Raw genomic sequence first — 22673 nt, 5'->3', positions numbered from 1 at the left:
ATCCTTCTCTGATCTCCACACTTCCTGCTTGTCTGGCTCCTTATGAAAAAACTCATGGGAGCTTCTCTGTAGTCCCTGATCAAGGAGGTGTGATTACTGTGTGTGTAAAACCCCTCAGAACCAATCAGATTCATTTTAAAAACAAACACTGCCCTGTGTTTGTTTGTTTTTGTTCTGTGTGTCTCTGTACTTCACAGAAACATGAAACTAGATTCAAAACGAAACTAAACTGCAGGCACATTATATGACTGATTTTTATCTATTTTTAATAATTTTTAAAAGGAATCAGTTAACTATTATGTCTCTATACCCTGTAAACTGTAATTTCAGCAAAACATTTTTTTTCCTTTACTGCTCCTTTAATCTAACTTTTAGAGAAAGCCCAGGGCCTGGGATCCAAGTGGCTTCAGAGGGACACAGTGATTGATTTGAAGGCAGCACAATGTGCCTACACTTTAATTCTGGTTGTTACTTTGGGCAACTTCAGTTGTGTCTGACACATTATAGTGCAAATTCTTTTGCCAAGTACAATTACAGTCCAACCTACAGATCTTAAGGTGCGATGCATCATGAATGTGCAGATAGAAAGCACCATACCGTTTCTTTTAAGACAATGTATTGACTTTACACAAATTTAAATGTACTGGCAAAAATAAAAAATAAATATGTATTTTGGTGTTGAGTGTGTCGGTTCAATATAAAGTTGGAGCCAATTTAGCAATCAGTTCTTTATTTACTGAATAGCCTATAATCAAGTTGGTTGCTATGGATTACACTGCTACATTTTTCTTTCCTGCAAATCATACAATTACTTTTACATGTACACCTCATCTATATACAGGCATTTTCTTTATGTCATTATGTATATTTCTGTTCTATTCCCTGTAGATATTCATGTCTGCTTGCCCAGCCAGTTCAAGTGTACCAATACTAATCGCTGCATACCAGGAATCTTCCGCTGCAATGGTCAAGACAACTGTGGTGATGGAGATGATGAAAAGGATTGTCGTAAGTATTTTACAGAATATGTCCCTTTCCAATTCTCACATGTTCTGCGAATATCATTGCCGTACAACGTAAAGCGAAATCAACTGTATCTGAACCCAACAAATGGAAAACACTATTCGATTCAGTTTTACTTTAAAAAGCAAACTCCCTCATCCATTCATGAAAAAGAAGCCTCTTAAGGAATAAATAGATAAGTTATGATAAAATTGGTCATACCATCATCCAGAGAATTTAAAGAGATCGAAAGGTTGGTCCCAAATCAACACTCCGAAAAAACAAGAGGGGGGCAGGCAAATTGGACTATCGCAGTACATATAAGAAAATGAAGCAAGATAGAAAAGCACATATATAGAAAAAATAACTTAATTTTATTAATAACAAAAATCAATAAAAGACCATAACATGATACATAATTAAAAACATTTAGTGGCGGACCATTCATGTCTGCATGCCTTATTTTGTTGAGAAATCACTTTAAAAAACACTCCCCTAGCATTTCAAGCTGCGGCCATCTTGAGTAAGGGTAGATGATTCATGTACTACTTCCTAGGATTACATCTACTGTTAGCTCAGCCATGCAGGCAGAAGGATGTGCTTAGCTCCTTCCCTCCTCTTGATTTTGGACAATATTTAGGCACTTTGCCAAGGCACCCCCAAATAACCCAGAAGGCACCCCAGGGTGCACAGGCACTCTGGTTGAAAAAGGCTGACATAGTGGAAATCTCTTAGCAGCACATGAGTAAAAGTGGCAGAAGAGGACAGAATGGGGCTCTGAGGAACGTAGTAGCTTGATCTCCTTCCTCCAATTCATTTAATTTATAGTCATGCAGGAAGCCTACATATATAGTGCACAATGGGAACTGATTGCTAACTTTTTAGTACAGGGAACAGGAATGAAACCTATTAATATATGCCAAACTTATGATATGTATCTGGGCTGGAACTTTGTCTTCATGTACAATGAATTCTAAGCTAATATTAAAAAATTGCCTGTGGATGTTCTGGTTCTCCCACATTATGCAAAGCAGAGACATGGCTTTATACATGTTCCTGCTTTTATTACAGGGATTGTAAGAATATAAACCCTGTGGGTTATGTCTATATTTTCGATTTGATGTGAATCAAATGTTATTAAATATCTCTGAAGCATTTTCTTTCCTTTTTAGCTGGCTTTTTTTTTTTTGTAAAGCAGAGTGCATTGTATTTTGTGTTATACATATTAAATGTACCATATTTATCGGCGTATAACGCGCGCCGGCGTATAACGCGCGCCGGCGTATAACGCGCGCCGGCGTATAACGCGCACCCCAATTTTAAGAGGGAATTTTCTGGAAAACCTTTTTTTAGTCCAAATAGTAAATGCAGTTAAAATTAAAAATAAGATAAGCAGCAATGTACAGCAAGCAACTCAGAGAGCAGCTCCTTTCCAAGGATATACACAGTACCTTAGGGCTTCTAGCTGTCAGCACTCGATGGTGGAAGGGAGGGAGCTTGAACTCTGAGACGCAAAAGCGCTGACCGGGACTGTAGCGCAGCTTGGGGCTTCTATACCCAAATGTTCAGCAGTCTGTGCTGAAGGGGAGGGTGAGGAAACCAGCCTAAGAAGTGCGTGCTTTGCACAATAAGAAATCACGTATGACATATGCAATAATAAACTGAAATTGATCAGAGCCCGGTTTTTCAAGTGCAAAGTCAACCTTGGTAGTAATTTTGGACTGATCTTCAGTTGCTAGTTGTAAAGTACAAAGATCAAAAGCAAATTGTACCTGTACACCAATTACCTCCCACACATAAGGTGTGGACCAAAAAAAAAAAAACACCTGCAAAGGACTTTGCAACTATTTGGTAGCGGTAACGCGTACCTATGGCATACCTCGGAGGGGAAAGAGGGGGACGAGCGCCCGCCAGGATTCACCGCTGGAAATCACCGAACCATCATCTCCACTCGGCTCTCACTCAGCTTTCACATCACACACGCACAGTCCCGCCTCCGCCATCGGCATTGGACCATCTCTTGTGACAGACAGAAAACTGGTCCAATGCTGGTGGCGGAGGCGGGACTGTGCGTGTGTGACGTGACCGCCGAGAGGAGATGACGGCTCGGTGATTTCCGGCGGGCGCTCGTCCCTCTCCTTCCCCTCCGAGGTATGCTATTGGCGTATAGCGCGCACCTGTGAAAAAAGTGCGCCGTATACGCCGATAAATACGGTATCTTTAACACTTGAGTGGTACTGATCCACGTCCTACTGTATATTGATTTTGTATATAGATACATCTATCTATATCTATATATAGATAGATGGATACATCTATCTATATTTAGATAGAAAGATGGATATATATATATATATATATATATATATATATATATATATATATATATATATATATATTTATTATTTGTGTGTATGTGTATATATATATATATATACACACATACACATACACACACACACAAGTGGATATAACAAGTCTACACTGTTAAAATGTCAGGTTTCTATGATGTAAAAAAATGTGACTTGTAAACTGCACAGGTCAATTGAACAACAAACTGAAATCTTTTAGGTGGAGGGAAAAAAATTAAATAAAAAAATATGCATAAGTGTGCACACCCTTAAACTAATACTTTGTTGAAGCACCTTTTGATTTTTTTGAACATTCAGCTTTTATTGAAAAGAAGTCAAGAAACAGGTTACATAGTATGTCATATGCAAGTACAGGTACATCAATAAACAATGTGATACCGTGTGTACATGAGTCAAGAGGATTGTAAAGTATTCCCATTTTAAGCAGATCAATAGTTCAAAGGTTGAAACTTAATCTTCCTAAGCATGCCCCAAAGGGTCTAAATACTGGTGATGTAGCTTCGTCCTGAGCCTGTGGCCTATGTCATCTTCAGGATTTAGAGGGGTGTCATCAATAATGCGGCCTAAGGTTGTAACGGTTCATCAGCATATATTGCACATGAAACCATGTATGAGGGGGGTTAGAAAGAGGAGAAAAGACAGGGGGAAAGGGAAGTGAGTAAGAACAGTGGAGTACCCCGGAAATGACACGGGTATAGAGGGAGGGGGAGGATGTACATCAACACGCCAACACTTGCCCTCCAGTCAGGAATGCCTGAGGGAGAAATATTGAAAGGACTGAATCTGCAAAGGCCCATGTGGCCAATCGTCCCTAGTTAAGTGGTCTGCATAATGTCATCATACTCCTGTGAGTATCGGAAAATGATCCAAGGCCTCCAAGTAGTCTGGAAGGCCTCTACTCTGCTATGTTCCTGCGCCACAGTTTCCTCCATCTCACCTTTTGATTTTATTACAGCACTCAGTCTTTTGGGTATGAGTCTATCAGCATGGCACATCTTCACTTTTATATGTGCCCACTCTTTGCAAAAACACTCCAAATCTGTCAGATTGCGAGGGCATCTCCTGTGCACAGCCCTCTTCAGATCACCCCACAGATTTTCAATCGGATTCAGGTCTGGGCTCTGACTGAACCATTCTAAAACTTTAATCCTCCAGTGAAGCTATTCCTTTGTTGATTTGGATGTATGCTATGGGTTGTTGTCATGCTGGAAGATGAAGCTCCTCTTCATATTCAGCTTTCTAGCAGAAGCCTGAAGGTTTTGTGCCCATATTGACTGGAATTTGGAACTGTTCATAATTCCCTTTACCTTGACTAAGGCCCCTGTTGCAGGTGAAGAAAAACAGTCCCAAACCATGATTCTCTGTGGGTATGGTGTTCTTTTGGTGATGTACAATGTTTTTGCACCAAACAAATCTTTTGAAATTATGGCCAAAAAGTTCAATCTTGGTTTCATCAGACCATAACACATTTTCCCACATGCTTTTGGGAGACTTCAGATGTATTTTTGCAAAATTTTGCCAGGCTTGAATGTTTTTCTTCGTAAGAAAATGCCACTCTACCCCATTGCCCAGACATATGAAGAATACGGGCGATTGTTGCCACACAGCCAGTACTTGCCATATATTCCTGCAGCTCATTTAATGTTTCTGTAGCCCTCCTAGCAGCCTCCCTGACCAGTTTTCTTCTCGTCTTTTCATCAATTTTGGAGGGATGTTCAGTTCTTGGTAATGTCACTGTTGTGCCATATTTTCTCTACTTGATGATGACTGTCTTCACTGTGTTCCATAGTATATCTAATGCCTTGGAAACTCTTTTGTACTCTTCTCCTGACTGATACCTTTTAACAATGAGATCTCTCTGATGCTTTGGAAGATCTATTCAGACTATGGCTTTTGCTGTAGGATGCGACTAAGAAAATGTCAGGAAAGGCCTACTAGAACAGCCAAACATTTGGGGTTAATCAGAGGCATTTTAAATGATAGCAGGTGTGTACTGACTCCTATTTAAGTTTGAATTAAGTTTTGAATGTGATATGCTTACATCTGAACACGGGTACATCGTCAGTTATAAGGGGGATAACCACATTATTATTATTATTATTATTATTATTATTATTATTACTCACCCCCACCCCCCTAAAAAAAATCTGTTTGTTTTTCAATTGAATTATACAGTTTATATGTCACATTAAAAGGTGGAAAACGTTCTGAAATTATTTATCTTTGTCTCATTTTTGACATCATAGAAATGTTCATTTTTATTAGTTTTATCTGCATTGCTTGATTAAAACTGGCGAAACACTGATCAAATTGTTTCAGTTTTCCTCTGAATCAGCTAAAATTTGATCAGTGGGTGACCTTGTCGACACCACCCATAGCGACAAACTTTGATCTAACGATTGAGGGAACCAGGCAAAAAATTATTTGGCAAACAGTGACTGCAGACAGTCAGCTGCAAGCAGTGTTTGGTATTCTGATGGCCACGGGTGGCAACTTTTGAAATATATAGCTGGCCGGGTTGATTTGTCTATGTGCGCTGTTGCACATGGATGGAGTTATCAGTTAGAATTATTGTGTTCAGCCCGCAATCTAAACAAAATAAATCTGTGCATGGCCAGCTTTAATCTGTTTAAGCTTAAATAATGTCATTCCTTATTTTTATTTTTTTTCAGCCGAAGTCACCTGCGCTCCAAATCAGTTTCAGTGTGCTATCAACAAGCGGTGTATCCCCCGTGTCTGGGTGTGTGACAGGGACAACGATTGTGTGGATGCATCTGACGAGCCTGATAACTGCAGTAAGTAATTTGGCTTTTGTGACATAATCCCAAAAATAATATCAGGGGGAGGGGTTTCACGGACTGGCTCGAAGCTGGGGAAGTTGTCCATAGCATTCAATCATAGCGGTTTAAAAGCCTAACTCCAGGTTTGGTGTTACTTTAATTAGTTTGGGCCAAGCTGCCAAGAAATGTGGTTGTCAGCGCTGCATAAATATACGGAGCATTAATCTACTTACACAATACAAAGCTACGTACAGCACATACAGCTGTGACAGCGGGCATGTTTCTTTCTTTTTTTAAGAAGAGCAGAAGTCTTAAGAGTGTCCTCTCTGCCACAGTGGGAGCAATATGCTCCACCAGTCCCAGAAGACATATTTTTGTAGTGGGAGAGAAGGGGGTGGCAACTATAGTATTATTTGCGGAACAAGCTCTCCCCAATATTGCACAATGGCGCGACTTGTCCAAAACACATGGTAGAAGTCTCCTGTGGAGTGGGCCAACAGGCCAGGGATATGGTCAAGTCAGTCTTATGAAGCCTATGTGGGGTGAAGTAAGCCCTGTCAAGGATCTTAAACTGGATGAGCCAATCCCTGATCGGCACAAGCTGTTTTAATGGAGTGTCTCGTATATCCTCCTAGTCCTCAGCATCCAGATCTACACCATCGTTGAGCTACTTTTGTCTGAGAGAGTATAAATCAGGGCGATGAGCCATTATCAGATGATTATATAGAGTCGAGGTTGGCTTCTCCAGATCAGGGGTCCTAAGCAGAGCTTCAAGATCAGAGCATGCTAAACCAAGTTGCCGAGTAGGAAATTAGGAGTTGAAGGCATGGGAAAGCTGCAGATATCGAAACTGGTAATGGGCTGGTTTATTGTAGGCCATGCAAAAGTACGATTCACCACTATTTGTGAAATAGTTTTAATTTTAAACTTTGCCCAGCAATGGGGGTCCAGCATAGAGTAAAAATCAGGCAAAGGAGGGATTTTTCCATAGAAATATTTATCTCTATCTAGCATAGCCGTAAGTACCCCCTGTAGGGTGGGCAGAATGTGCATGGTCTGTTTAGTACGGAGGTTTGGACTCCCACAGGAAGAAAGAAAGGAGTTGGTTAAGTTGAGTGACACATGAATTGGGAATTCACTGTGGCGAATTTCATAACAGGTAGGTGTATTTAGGTGAGATTTTCATTTTAAGGAGGATGCAGCCGCATTTCTTAGTAATGAAAAAATGTTGTTTAAACCAGCTTGGCCCAAATTAACAATTTAAAGTAAAACAGAACCTGGAGTTAGACTTTAAATACATGAAGAAAACAGGTTTACGCTGGGTAACTGTAAACCTGGGTAGACTTCAAGAAAATTTAGCTGCTGACAAACAGTATATGCAAATAGTATGTGGATATAGTCAGCCATACAATGACAAGCTTTTCAATCATCACTTCCAATAGTCTGCATGTATGGTGAACTGCCGTGCAATAATGAGCATGAAAAGTGCTTGTTATCTCTCACAGGGACATTGAAAATCTCTTCTCCCTATTGCGTCTTTCCTTAGTCAGACACTCATGGGGGGGAATAGCTGCAGTGGGTCTGGCAATTATGTGACTGCTGCTCATTGTTCTCAGTAAGTGATTTGTCCTTCTGTGTTCAGCCTGTTCCTTTCATATAAAATTACTCCTTTTTCATATCAATTTTGTGAATACTTTTGATAATGGAGTTTCAATATGTACAATCTATAGGGCTCATACAGTGAGTTTATGTATCCAATGCATGTTTTTTTTTCTTCAAAATTCCATTTTATTGTACTTCCAAACAGGGGGTTCTCCCAAGGCAGCCAATCATAACAGCTGGAGTTGCAGCGCCAAAGCCTGCATTATGGGCAGATGCTGTTTTTTGTTGTTGTCCTCAATGGTCCTCTGAGCCATTTTGCTTAAAGCACCCTTTCTGTCCCTGGCAAGCATTAGAACAGGCTTGAAGTTTCTGTGTCACTTATATTTGGCAGTCTTTGTTGAGTATTTTTTCTGGTGTTTTTGCTCTGCAGCTCAAATGACTTGCGGAGTGGATGAGTTCAGGTGTAAGGACTCTGGGAGGTGCATCCCCGCACGCTGGAAATGTGACGGTGAAGATGACTGTGGAGATAGCTCAGATGAACCCAAAGAAGAATGCGGTATGATACGTTTTTGAATCGCCAACACATTGATAAGATCCTATTGCTACAATGCTGATGTTATCCCTGACTGTTAGTGGCACACTGTAAATAGAAATTATGTTTTTGTTTGATCCCAGATGAGCGAACATGTGAACCTTATCAGTTCCGCTGCAAGAACAATCGCTGCGTCCCTGGCCGCTGGCAGTGTGACTACGACAATGATTGTGGTGACAACTCTGATGAGGAGACCTGCAGTATGTCCATCTTACCTGCATTCAATTGTCATTTACTGCTAACCAGCTCAGTCATTTATATTGTAAAAGGGTGACTAAATATTAGTTGTCAGCAGACAGAGTGCCATTCTTTTACTATACATTTCCAAATAATTAACCTGACCCGCTGTAAAGCAAGCTATAGATGATGCAATTTTTGTTTTTGCAACCATGGGTTGAAGTAAAGCAAATGGCGGCTATAGCTGTCTGCAAAAATCGCATGCAAAAAATCTGATGGATCGATTGATCAATTCAGTTCAACCTCCCTGTCCATAGATAGGTTGAATCTCGGCCGGTCCCTGCTAAACCATCCGAGATTCGATCCATCTATGGGCAGCTTAAAGCCTATTTTACACAGGCTAAAAAAAGTGTTTGTAGCCATGAGTTTGTTCTTACAGATCTGAACATAGGTGCATCGTTGTCTATAGGACAGTACACACAGCTGTATAAAGTTACAGAGCCATAAAAAAATGCAGTAATTTACACGTACATGTTTGTATATGGAAGTATGCAGGACCATAAATTGCTCTGGTAGATTTTTATGAAACATTACTTTTTTTTTATTTATTTTTTACTCAGGAATTTTATGCTAGTGAGATCCTTTATATAAACATCAGTAAATGATTAGGTCCCTGTGCAAGGGGCCTAAATCATTAACCTGAAATCTATGTGTAGAAGTGGATGTGTGGCTGCATCAACCAGTCATGCCCACACCTTTTGATTTTCCTAATTTGTGGTTAATAAGAACAGTTGGATTCAGGCTGGTATGACTAATGCTTTTAATTTGTTTGCTGTCATTATGATACATGAAACCGAGATCTGATTTCTAGAAATCTGTCCGATTTTCCTCCTGTTATTTCAGGTTCTCTAGCTTTCTCACTGCATCACATGCTCCTGTTGTTGACACCATTTTTCCTTAACCATCTGTCTGGGGCACGTACAAGTTTTGTTTCAGCATAGAAACTCACCTTTTGTTCTCACATGTGTACTTGTGTTGGTTCCATTTCACCTCATGTTATGTTTTTCTCCATTTTAACACTGTCGTCCCTGGGGGCATCCAGAGGTAGGTGCAGAACAGTCTTTACATTTAACATGACTAACCATGCTGCTCCCTTCCCTTGCTATATGCTCCCTGGCCTGCTCTCTCCTTCTGTTGTAATGTGATCCAAGCATGTCTCCTGAAAACCCAGGACAGGAAGAATGGATTGTGTATACAGGCGAAGGCATTAATATGTGTGTTTTCTATTAAAATTTACATACTGATTTGTATGCAGTAGGACTAGTCTGTACTTGAAGTGTAGGTCTGGAAAAAATATAAACAAATGCAGTATATCTCTGCAGGACATAAACATATCCCCAGAAAAGTAGCTGCTAATGAATGAATGAAAAACTTATATAGCGCGGCACATGCAAACTGAATCGCCTCTGGGCGCTTGTTGTTCCTGTCTCTTGACATCAAAAGAGTAGAGTTTTAATCTGTCTTCTGAAAGTCAGGTGGTTTTCCTCCAACCGAATGCTGGTTGGTAAAGCGTTCCATAGTCTAGGACCCTGGAAAGCAAACCTTCTTTCTCCTTTGGACTTGTATTTGGTTTTGGGTACCTTGACCAGATTTTGGTCAAGGTACCAAACAAAATAAGCTCCTAAATTCCTGTAGTATGCAGTCAACTTTGCCTCTGTATCACTGTATTCTCAAGCAGCCCTACTGGAGTTCTTCTCCGGACACTTCCCATTCTCCTCACCAAAGTCTAAGCAGGTAGTGCTTTGTACTCCAGCAGAGGAGAACTCAGGACTGACAACACTGCTTGGAATTTAAAGTGTAGCAGAGGTATACAACCATTGTCAATGGTTCTAGCCCTTCCTCACTCTACTAGCATTGGGGACATTTTTCATCACCACTTGGCCTTACAGGTAGTTTTTCATAACTTCCTTACCTTACTGAAAGTAAGGAGAAATCTCCTCAACCTGAGCACAATAGCACTAGACTAAGCCCCGAGGGTGGGACGAAACATGTTTGGGAATGGAGTTAGGCTGAGGCTGATATCACTTATTACATTCTGGGCTTGTATGGTGTGTGGTTGCTGAAATGTTTCTCTATTTGTTCTGAGCAACAGAAATCGGGACCTGTTCAAGATAAAATAAATAGTATTGGCCAGAGTTGGGTTTCACCTGTTAAAATGTAAAATGTAACACAGTGAAGATGGTGTAAAGAGCTTTCTTCTAGAAAAGTTGGTGAGGACAGCATTAAACAGTGTTGACCAACATTCAACATTTTTGATATCCATGCATGAAGCCCCCAATTCTTCCACTAGCTTTGAATAAAATGGACATAAATACCAAGGAGGAAGGCAGTCATATTCCTTAATATAAAATATAGTACCTTATATTTTAGTCCTTACTTGATGATGACAAATAAAACCACCTGGCAGTTTTCTATATATGAGAAACCTCAGCACCACCATTAGTCTAATGCCCCGTACACACCATCACTTTATGTGATGAAAAAAACCGACATTTTCTGTGAAGTAAAAAATGACGTTTTTGAAACTTCAATTTTCAAAGACGAAGTTGCCTACACACCATCGTTTTTCTCACAATGTTCTAGCAAAGCGAGGTTACGTTCCACCACGTTTTTCCATTGACGCTCGCTTCATAAGTAGCTTCTGGGCATGCGCGGGTGAAAAAACGTCATTTTAAACAACGTTTTTTGCTACACACGGTCAATTTCTGTGAAGTAAAAGTTGACGTTTTGAAAAACGACACATAAAATTTAAGCATGCTTCAATTTTTTTTGGTCGTTTTTTAGAAGACATAAAACGACGTTTTCCCCCACACACGGTCAATTAAAGTGACGTTTTTAAAAACGTCATTTTTTTTCAAAATATGTGATAGACCATATATGATAACAGATGGACATCAATCTGGAATTCTCAGTTGATGTAGCCCTCCTAAGACTGGGGAATCCACAAACAAGTACAAAGAGAACAGACCGGAAGGTGAAAATGCTTAATGTTTTACCAGAGTTTGTTTCTGCCATTTTAATGCTTTTATATTTTCCATTTTTGTAAGTACCCGCTTTGTATCTTTCACATTTTTATATATTACCGTAAATCTCTGGTAATGCACTAGGCAATTGTGCCTTTCCTGTCTGTTCTCTTTCCAGGTTAACTTTTAGTTTAAATCTACCAAATGCAGTCCAGGTGCATCAAGACAACAGGTGTGCAAAGACCCTGGCTTTCTGTGTGAAAGCAGTGGTCCCTCTGCAGGGGTCCGACACACTTCCTGCTAAGTCAACGCTTTCCAGTCAACAAGGGTCATGATCTTTGCTGATTGTAGAGCTATAGGTGTGACTCAGCATGTAGGACCTGTGCAGAGATACCACTACTTACACATAGAGAACAAGGGTAATTTTCTGCATCATGCTGGCAAGGGATTCAACAGGCTTTGATCTCTGTCTAAAGATAACAAACTGCACTTGAAATGTTTAGATGGTTTAAAATGCAAACACAGTTGAGCTTTAATGGTCCTGGTCAGGGTGGATTCGATTTAAAGTGACACTAAAGCTTAATTTTTTTTTTTTTAATAACAAACATGTCATACTCCCCTCCACTGTGCAGTTAGTTTTGCACAGAGTGACCCCGATCTACGACTTCTGGGGTTCCACGGCGGCTCTTGCGGCTCCTCCCCACAAGGGCTAACCCCTTCTGGAAAGCGCTCTCTCGCGGGGGGGACATTGCGGGTGCACTCCCGTGCCATACAACCGGCGTCAATAGCAACCGATTTTATGACTCGGCCCGCCCCCTGGTGGCTGCTTCATTGGACTTGATTGACAGCAGCGCGAGCCAATGGCTGCGCTGCTATCAATCTTTCCAATGAAGAGCCGATCAGGCATGGGGAGAACTACACTAAATCACGCCCTCGGAAATTCAGGGCTCAGGTAAGTAATACGGGGGCTCGGGGGGGGGGGGGGGTGTTGACTGCAAGGTGTTTTTTCAAGCTGCAAGGTGAATAAAAATAGGAACGTTTACAACCCCTTTAAATCAAGTCGATTTAAATCTTGATTTAAATGATTTAAATCACTAGTAAAAAGGCTTGATTTAAAGCAACTCGATTTAAATCATAATTTTTAAAGAGCAACTGTAATTTCTATCCCACAGAGGCTCCTCCTCTGAACCGCTGTTGACTCACCGTCGGTCCTATTCACTTTAATGGGACGGCTGTTGATGTGGCAGTGACACAACAAGGTGAGGGACGTGGCAGCAGCAGGTGAGTGGATGCCCGCTAACAGGTGCTGCCATGATGGATTTGAAAGGACAGGTGATCTTTAAATGTAAGGACTCATTCTTGCTGGTAGTTAGAATCTTTAATATTTGCAAACAAAATGAAGGTTTCCTATTTAGAATAATAAGCTGTCAGGTTAGTAAAACGGCTATATCAGAACCAATTTAATCATACAGTTTGTAGTGTACATAGATTTGCAAAACAATGGGATAAAGGAATATTCCTGAACTTTGTTTTATCTCATGGTTACTGTGAAATTGTGTGAATGCATCAATTGTATAAATGAGTTTACCAAAAATTTAAATATTGCACAATATATACAGCCTCGTGCTATATAACTAAGCTCCATTTCATGCTGAATAAACAAAATTATTAATGTACCTTAAATAGAAAACTATCTTTAAATAGATGTTTACTCCAAAAGAATTTTATTAAATTAAATTTGATAAAAATCAAAATAATCCGATAAAAAAAAAAAAAAAATCAGATTGATTTTCAAAAATAAAATAGAAATCGATTTTTATCCACCCTGGTCCTTTTCACGCCTTTTGTGTTGTGGTCAAGTGTTTAGTGATGCAGGTTATATGCATTGGTGCGCTGCAGTTACATTTATTTTGAACTCCGATGCATCTCTACAGTGCTGCTGTGTGCCACCATGCATTGCGGTGCACTGCGTTCGAAAAAATGCAGCAGGTACCATTTTTAGATTCTTTGTGGTGAATTTGGCAGCCCATTTAAACAAATGGGCTACTTTGACACGGCGCAACATAGAATATTTTAACCACACTTCAGTAGACTGCTCTGGTCAGAATTGGCCTTCAGTTTGCACACTTCTAAGGGTTACACAGAAAAATTAAGTGATTCTAAGGAATGGTGCTAAAATATCTGAACAAGCGTGTCTCATTTCTGTACTGGATCCTTTGTTTTTCAGTTGGAGTTGAGAATACTGTTCCTCTTTACTTCATTTTAGTAGATGTAAACTTAATTGGAGTCTTACCCGTCATTTCTCATCTCTTTACATTTTAGCACCGCGGCCCTGTTCAGAAAGTGAATTTTCTTGTGCCAATGGCCGTTGTATTGCTGGTCGATGGAAGTGTGATGGTGATCATGATTGCATTGATGGTTCAGATGAGGTGAGCACCTGTTTAAAAAAAAAAAAAAAAAAAAAATATATATATATATATATATATATATATATATATATATATATATATAACTAAAATCCTATACCGACAGGAATATGTAAGTGTCATTATGATCTCTCCTTCTGAAAATGTTAGTTATTTGGTTGCAATGATTTCAATATTTTGAGTCACTGATGTGATGTGCTGATGAGTTTTCACTTTAAAGGCTGCAGGTTTGTTCTTGGTCAGTGGCTGAGAAAGTGCTAAAGCTGGAGGATCAGAATGAAAATCAGCTAACATTTTACAAGTCTGCACTGTCGCTCTGATTATTTTAGTAATGTGAGAAGTACTGGAAATCAGCCACTAGAGGGTGCAACTGTCACAAAAATTATGATGAAAAGGTTTATTAGTATATTATTTCTATTACCTTGTTACTGTGGCTTCCTTTACTCCAGATTTTTGCCCAAAGTAGTGTTGTACCAGTTTGGCCTTCGGTTTATTGTTTTCCATGATTGCTCAGTAGTTTGATAAATGTATTCAGGTAGATAGGAAACCATTAAAACAGCAGACTTTTAGTTATTATTGGGATGCTTATTGATACTCTAGGGTGCTTGTATTACAAAGTCATTAGCTGAATTTACTCAGAAAATTGAGAGTATTTCCTCTGTTGTCTAAAAACAGAAAGATTGCGTGGTGAGGTGTGAACTAGACCAATTCCAGTGTTTAAACCACCACTGTATTCCACACCGCTGGGCCTGTGATGGTGATTCTGACTGCATGGATGGAAGTGATGAGTTGAATTGCAGTACTAGAGGTAAGTGTGCTGTTTTTAAATTGAAGATCTGTATGTAATTGATTCGTATGTAGATTGTCCTAGCATAAAAGGCTTTAGGGTTGATTTACTAAAAGCAAGTAGACTGTTCACTTTGAAAGTGGAGTTGCACTCTGCAAGGGATTTATGCCCAGAGCTTAGCGAATGTGGCAAAGCTTTACTTTTCAAAGAATACCTAATCATGTGCAAGGAAAATAAAAAACAAAACAAAATTTTGCTTGCACATGATTGGTTGATGGAAATAAGCAAAGCTTCGCCTCATTCACTAATCTGTGGGGCAATCCATTTGCAGAGTACTACTGAACATGCAAAGTGATCACTCTCTTGCCCTATAGAAAATCAACCCCTCTAGGTTGCTTATGTATTTCCTCAGCTAAAATGCATTAAAACATTCTAAGTAAGACATGTTCTTCAGTTGTCGGTATTCAGCTCCTCTGTCCGTATATAACATACTTAAAGTGGATGTAAACCCTCACAAATACCCAGTAAAGTGAACAGCCTCAGATGATGCACAGAGATGAAACAAATCCCCCTATATAAGTTTTACATGCATATCTGCTGTCTTCATCTTTATATAGTCTTTAGACGGTGTTCTACTAGTGATTCTAACTGTGGGGGGAGGTGACCGATCTGTGTCCTTATGTACAAGGGACGCAGCATCTCCCTGACAGGATGTGGAGCTCTGTGTTTACACACAGAGCTCCACGACCCTGCTCTGTCATTGCCGATCGTGGCCACCAGGCACGCGCAAAGGCACCTCAGTGACGCGCCGGCCACGCGCACTTGTCCCCCAATGGCCGGAGGACCCAAGGCGTAAAAAGACGGCCTCACGGCTTTTTAGAGCCACCTTGTGGCTGTCTTTTTACTATGGCCCGGGTCTGAACAGGTTAATAAAGGTGGAACAATGGTTTTAGGTGGATAATGATCACTGTGAGGCTGTATTGTGTGTGAAAAAAAAATAAGAACAGCATTGTCTGGGAAGAGGGAAATAAGTCGTAATTATTGAGAAACTGTTTAGTTTGGTAAAATTATGTTCTTTCCACTTCCGGGTTTTGGCCCCAACAGTGCTCACTGGAACATTCAGAAGTTTAGAAATCCTTCTGTAACCAATGCCATCAGTAGGTTCTGCAACAATAATGTTACAAAGGTCTTGTGAGAGCTCTTTACTAAAGATGTTTCTTGTGTGACACCTTGGTAATGAGACATCTTTTAATAGGCCATTATTTGAGACAGAACCAACTAATGTTAATTTTCACTGACAAGGGGCAGAATTGCTTACTAATTAATGATAGATTTCAGTTGGTTTCTTGACATTCCATGCCTTTCTTCACCTCCCTTCCTTCACGTGTTCAATACTTTTTCCCTGTGTCATTTCATTTTATTACACATAACTTTATTTCTAAACTTTTTTGTATTGGTTTCTTTGTATGTATGGATTGCATGGGTTGTTTTACTGATATGTGGTGAAACATGAATGTCAATAGCACCTATAGAAATATATTTACCTAGAAAAATGGTGAGTTGTTGAATACTTATTTTACCCACTGTATATACATTATCTCCAAAACTGGTTTAGAGGCACTCACAGATCTTACAGAAGAGGAAGATCAAAAATAGCAGTGTTTTTATTGTTAACGTTTTGATGAAGCTTGGACTCAGTCCAGAACGATGGAATGAGTTTCATCGAAACGTTGACAATGAAAACACTGCTGTATCTTCCTCTTCTGCAAGACCTGTGAATGCCTCTAAACCAGTTTTGGATATGGATTTCTTTGTGGGTGATTATCTGGGTATGTATATGTGTGTCTGTGTGTCTGTGTGTGTGTGTGTATGTATGTGTGTGTGTATATGTATGTATATATATATATATATATATATATATATATATATATATAAAATAAAATCAGCATTGCACTTTATATTTTTTTTGTAGAAATACAGACATGTTTTGTCCCCCAATGTTTTGTCCACCAATACACAGACATGTTTTGTCCCCCAATGTTTTGTCCACCAATACACAGACATGTTTTGTCCACCAATACACAAACATGTTTTGTCCCCCAATGTTCTGTCCACCAATACACAGACATGTTTTGACTTCTGATATAAAGGGGTTGTTCTGGACATCTAGTCTTACAGATAAAACTGTCCCTTTGAGCCTGAACATATAGCTTATGCGGGCCCCCGCAATAAAATTGAGTTTGACACCCTTGCCCTAGAGTTTTTATTGGTTCGAAAGTGCTGACCTCTATAGCACACTACTGCCTCCTGCAGTGCTGGGAAGTTCAACAAGAGGAACCAGGGAGAGTGTGGGGGGACCCAGGAGACTGACACTTCTAGAACTATTGATTCCCCTGCAGACTCCTGGGTACAATTTCTCAGGACAGAAGCAGCAATGTGCTGGGTAGCAGGGGAGATAAGTATTTAGGTACATGCTTCAAGAGTTATTGTTATATGACAGGGTTTCTTTAAGTCAGATTAGTAGAAATCTCATAGCACAGTGGAATGTACTCAGAGCTGGGATGTTGCATGCAGTATTGTTGGAGATAGGACTTCTCTTCAGTGATGGGTAGATAGATAATGAAAATAATAATTTTGCTGTGATTAAGAATAATTGAATTATTGTCATGCCTCACACACACGTTTGAGTCTAAGTAATGCAAAAGGTTGAAGGTTTTACAGCTCGGGTTGTGATACGTATTGTGTTTGCATCTATTCAGTAGTCCGAACCTGCCCTCTAGATGAGTTTCAATGTAACAACACGCTCTGCAAACCATTGGCTTGGAAATGTGATGGAGAAGATGACTGTGGAGACAATTCAGATGAGAGACCAGAGGATTGTTGTGAGTATTTACCAGTGTTGAACAGTCTGCTGTACCCAGGAATGTGAGAGTACAAATGGAGTATGCCAAAATAATACAGCTAGTGCTACCAGGCGTCTGCCATTTGTCATTCCAGTTGCCTTTAGGTTTTTCCTGTGCCTTTGTGACATGATGGTTAGATACACAGAATGATGTGCTATAACCATCCATTAAGGTGCACATTCAGATGTACAAAAATAAAGTCTGATGGTTGCCTTGACAATGCAATGCATGACAATGCAAACACAATGCGCTCTATGGGCTTGATAGAATTATAAGAAAAAAAAAGACAATTTAGAATTGCTTTTCCCTGATTAGTGATTAGATGTAAAAAAAACAGAGCATATAATATTTTTTTTCTTTTTTCTGTTTCAAATATTTTATTAAAATAATATTTTCAATGTGTCTATTGTTCCTGACAATCTGCTCTGTTTTTTGATGTCTGTAACAGTGAAGTTCCCCTGTCCGCCGTACAGACAGTTCCGCTGCAGAAATGACCGCGTGTGTCTGAGCACATCACGTGTCTGTGATGGGATTGATAATTGTGGAGATGGAACAGATGAAGAGAATTGTGGTGAGTGGCAAGTCCTGCTTTCCAGAGACATGTAGGGTTGCAGCAAACCCTACCCATGTAAGCTGAAGGATGCTTGATTGCTTTGAGTTTGAGTACATTGTTGCCCTTGGCACTTCTAAAAGCATGAAATAGTTTTTTGGTCACAGTCCACATTAGACTGTCCATTATTTAATGTGATCCAGTTTGACATAATCCCCATTTGTATCATTGGACATTAACCCCTAATGAAATGTATGGAGAGCCAATGGCCTCATGGAGAGGAGTGGTGCGGTGCTAAGCAGCCTTCCCAAACAAAGTGCAAGATTTTACTTGGTCATTTGCAGCCTATCCTTTCATTATTTTAATTAAAAAAATGGTTTAATTTTGGAGTAGAGTACCACCAAGAGAGAGGAGAAGCCAGCATGTGATTTAGTTGGTCAAAATCCAGTTAATACTGAAATATCTGTTTTCGGTGGAATTACCCTTTAAATGTCACTTTTTATAGCAAACTATGTATGATTTGTACATCTCTTATGCTAATAAATCCATGATAACATACAGTTGCAGACATTGCATGCCACTAATGTTGTATTCTTTTTTAATTACAATTTAGACTTGCACAAACCAAAGATCTGTGACCCGGACAAACAGGAATTCCATTGTAAAAACAGCAAATGCATCACATCCGACTTCAGATGTAACCTGTTTGATGATTGTGGAGATGGTTCTGATGAAGAAAGCTGTCATCACAGTAAGTTTGCATCGCCTGCATTGGCTGGGGAAATGTTTTAATTTGCCGTGAATCTGCAAATTAGATTCAAATTCTTCCATTCCTGCTGATGGTTGTCACTGATGTTTTGCTGTTTTACAGCTGTCCTTAAATTGTAGATGAAGGTATAATCTATAAATTGCAGATTCTATGGATTACACATTTTCTGGATAAAACTGCAATTTTGTAGTGTAGTCTTCTTATTTATTCAAATGTATTTTGTTCCGCATCTCCTAAAAAAAATACTTTCAGGGTAAATGATTTCTGCCTCAGTTGGTTTTTGGGTTGCGTTTTTGTGATGTTTTCAGGATTACATTTTATTAAAATGACCTATAATATGTGATTATAATCTGAGAATTCCTAATTTGGGGATATTTTATTAGATTTTATAGACATGAGATGATTGCCAGTTAAGGTCATCTTGATGTGGTCTGACAGATTTCAGCTGAACTGGGCAATGATCCCTATATGTATGGGTACAGGTAGATCTCCCAGGCATTTCTTTTAACCTCACCTCTTCCCACCGTGCATACGTATATGTGGCCTCTCGGCAGGTGAGCCTTAATCCTGAGAGGCCACATGTATGTGTCCCAAATTTAAACCTTTCTGTGCCTTGAGCACTTCCAGCACAGTTACCGGCAGGTACCGGAGAGCTCCAGATGCCTACTTATGATCGGCAGCTTCCTGATCATGTGACCGCTGGGACAGCCAATCAAAACGGTCATTTGATCGGAGTGCCCACCTCCCAGCATTTAAAACCTCTTAAAGCAGTGGTTCTCAACTTGGGGGTCAAATTACTATTTGCCAGGGGTCACCGAACCCTGGGCTGTTCCTGAACCCTGCACCGATCTCCCAGCCTTTTCGCAGCTGCCCAGCAGGACTGTCTCTGGAACCCACGGCCGCCCACTCAGCCTCTTCACAGCCACCCATTCAGTTCATGGCATGGCTGGGAGGCAGAGACTAGGGGTCAGCTGACTGGTGAGGAATGTAAAGTGGGAAGGTCTGAAGGAGACCCTATCTCCTGATTTCAGCATAGGTGTCACTGCTACGAGACACCACAAAGTCGGAGATACAGTGAGTAACACTATCTGTGATTATAGTTGCCATTAAAAGTCCCCACTACATTTCTCAGATCAGCAGATGACCTTGATCAAGAGCACCTAAGTTGGCTGATCAGAACTTTCCCCAGCACTGCCACTCCCTCCCATTCTTTCTCCCCCTTTTTCTTTGTTCCTCCCCTTTTTTCCATGTATTCTCTATTTGTTGTGTTCCTTCTCTTACCCACCAAAAAGGGGAAGGGCAAAGAAAAAGGGGGAGAAAGAAAGCTAGAGAGATGTGTGGGGGAAAAAAAAACAAGAAATTAGGATAGGGAGAGATAAAAAGGAAAGAAAGGAGAACAAAGAGAGAGTCGTACATCCTAACATGTACCATAAGGGTTTTAATACTGTACAAGTGGAAGGGACTCGTGGAGCGATATATGTCCGTAGGTTAGGGGCACAAATTACTTGTTTTGCCTTGGGTGCTGACAACCCACGCTACGAAAATGTTACTGTTGGGGGGTCCCCACACATTGGGAAATTTTATCAAGAAAGGTTGAGAAACACTATCTTAAAGGGTCAGAAGGCGGTGGGAAGGGGTTAAAGGATTAGTTCACCTTTAAAAAAAACATTGCCTATGCAAGTAAGGGACATCTGTAGATAAAAACAAACCGTGCAACTTTGACCAAAATTGAATAATGCCCTTGCTGTCATTTGCGTACGTCATAAAACCTGACCTGCAAACTCCCAGGACGTTACTAGGACATCGCTAAGCGAGGCCCAGCTATTATTGTTCATCTTCACCGTCACAAGAGTGAGCTCTTTCTCGAATTCAACCCTACTCAGAGGCGCTTTATCTCCCTTGATGCAATAGCTCTGAGCTAAGAGTTTTAGGGCTCACTACTGTAATGATGGTGATGAACAGTAACAGCTGGGCCTCACTTAGCAATATCCTGGGAGTGTTTAGGTCCAGCTTCATGAGGTATGTAAATGGCCTATACGTATAGCAAAGGCATTATCCAAAGTTAGTCAAATCTGCAGTTTGTATTTATCTACAAACACCTCTTATCTGCATTTTTGGTAAAGGGGTGTCCAAACTTTTTCAAAGGGAGCCAGATTTGATGAAGTGAACATGCGTGAGGGCCGACCATTTTGCCTGATATTTTTTGAACCATTAAAATTTGTGTGTTCGTTCGAGCACTTATACACTACCCAACAAGAATTCTCTTGCCTTTTATGTGAGTAAAGACATGAGCTTGGGTGTAATTATTTGGATATACTGTATTTATTGGGGTATAACACGCACCTTCACTTTAAGAGTGAAGTTTCAGGGGATTATTATTATTTTTTTTTTAATAAAGAACTGTGAAGCAAAATAAGGGTCAGTGCCCATCTGCAGCCTCACAAGTGCCCATCTGCAGACCCACCATTGCCAGGAATGCACTCAAGATTACCTACAAGAGAATACACGGCGGCCTCTTTAATAGAAAGTCCTGCCTCCTTTGATGGACAGAACAGTCGTCCAATGGCAGCGCCGGAGACGGGACTTCCTATTACAGAGGCCGCCTGTAAACAGGAAATTCTCGTGTGTGTGTGTGTGTGTGTGTACCGCGGTCGTCCCACCTCCTCCCTGTCCCCTCCAAGTCATATACATCTTCTGTGGCCTCGGCGCTAGGAGATAGTCGCGGGCCACAAGAAATATATATGTCCAAATAACCAGGCGGGCCGTTCGAAAACCGTAACGTGGGCGGACTTTGGACATGCCTGATTTAGGCAGTCTCAGGTAACATACGAACAAATCATATGTCCTATTCATTCACTGTTGTTTTTCCCATGCTAAGGTAACACCAGGGAAGTGTTTGCTTCTGCTTTCCCCCTTCCTCCTTTATAGCTCAAACCTCAAACATGGCATTCGTTTGGATGCAAGTTCACCAATACTGACCACTTTTCTAGTGTTTTTAGTTCAAACTGTACACTTTTTTTTTTTACTCTCTTTACTATAAGCATACAACTTACTTGCAAGACTCCAGTGTCCAAAAGTTTCCACACGATCTGTTTGGGAACTGTCTGCACTGTCTGCACTATCTATAGCAGCCCTCAAAAAATCGCCTGCTCACATTTTGCGAGTGGATTTTGAGGGCTGACGAGGAAGGGCTGCCTGGGAGACGGGGGGGGGGGGGGGGGCGAGCACCGCCGGCAGCCTGTGTGTAATGGAAGTTCTTCTCCCAGTTACCACGGAGGGGGAAGAGAGAGAGAGCCGCCTGGGTGTTTAGAGCGCAGCGCGGGGAACACAGGATAACAGTTTTCATTTTAATTGCTGTGTTCCCCGCTGCTCGCTGTCAGATCCAGCCCCGCCCCCTGGTCCCAGGTGTTTGATAGACAGATCACCCGTCCAATCCTGGTGACGGGTGATATGTCAATCCAAGTTCCCTGGCCAGGGGGTGGGGCTGAATATGACGTTGAGCAGCGGGAACATGGCAATTAAAATGAAAACTGTTATCCTGTGTTCCCCCGCTGCACTCTGATCACCTGGGCGGCTCTCCTGTTCCTCTCCTCCCCTGCACAGGTAGGCTGCATGTGGTGGACACGGGCTGCGTGTGGTGGACACGGGCTGCGTGTGGTGGACACAGGCTGCGTGTGGTGGACACGGGCT

At 40.7% G+C, this 22673-nt stretch overlaps 1 protein-coding gene across 1 annotated transcript in view; it reads left to right on the top strand.

Annotated features, from left to right (window-relative positions):
• LRP1 (LDL receptor related protein 1) overlaps positions 1 to 22673 on the top strand; it is a 447299-nt gene that overhangs the window by 389805 nt on the left and 34821 nt on the right. Inside the window, exons 65-73 of the mRNA XM_040340947.1 lie at positions 889 to 1008; positions 6047 to 6169; positions 8187 to 8312; positions 8432 to 8548; positions 13871 to 13977; positions 14650 to 14782; positions 17521 to 17643; positions 18113 to 18235; positions 18828 to 18965. Coding sequence (XP_040196881.1) covers positions 889 to 1008; positions 6047 to 6169; positions 8187 to 8312; positions 8432 to 8548; positions 13871 to 13977; positions 14650 to 14782; positions 17521 to 17643; positions 18113 to 18235; positions 18828 to 18965 — 1110 coding nt within the window. The remainder of the gene's footprint in view (positions 1 to 888; positions 1009 to 6046; positions 6170 to 8186; positions 8313 to 8431; positions 8549 to 13870; positions 13978 to 14649; positions 14783 to 17520; positions 17644 to 18112; positions 18236 to 18827; positions 18966 to 22673) is intronic.

The sequence above is a fragment of the Rana temporaria genome, chromosome 2, assembly GCF_905171775.1.
Source record: "Rana temporaria chromosome 2, aRanTem1.1, whole genome shotgun sequence".
Taxonomy (NCBI): Eukaryota; Metazoa; Chordata; class Amphibia; order Anura; family Ranidae; genus Rana; species Rana temporaria.
The sequence above is the reverse complement of the archived record's forward strand: the minus strand, read 5'-3'. Positions and strand labels throughout refer to the sequence as shown.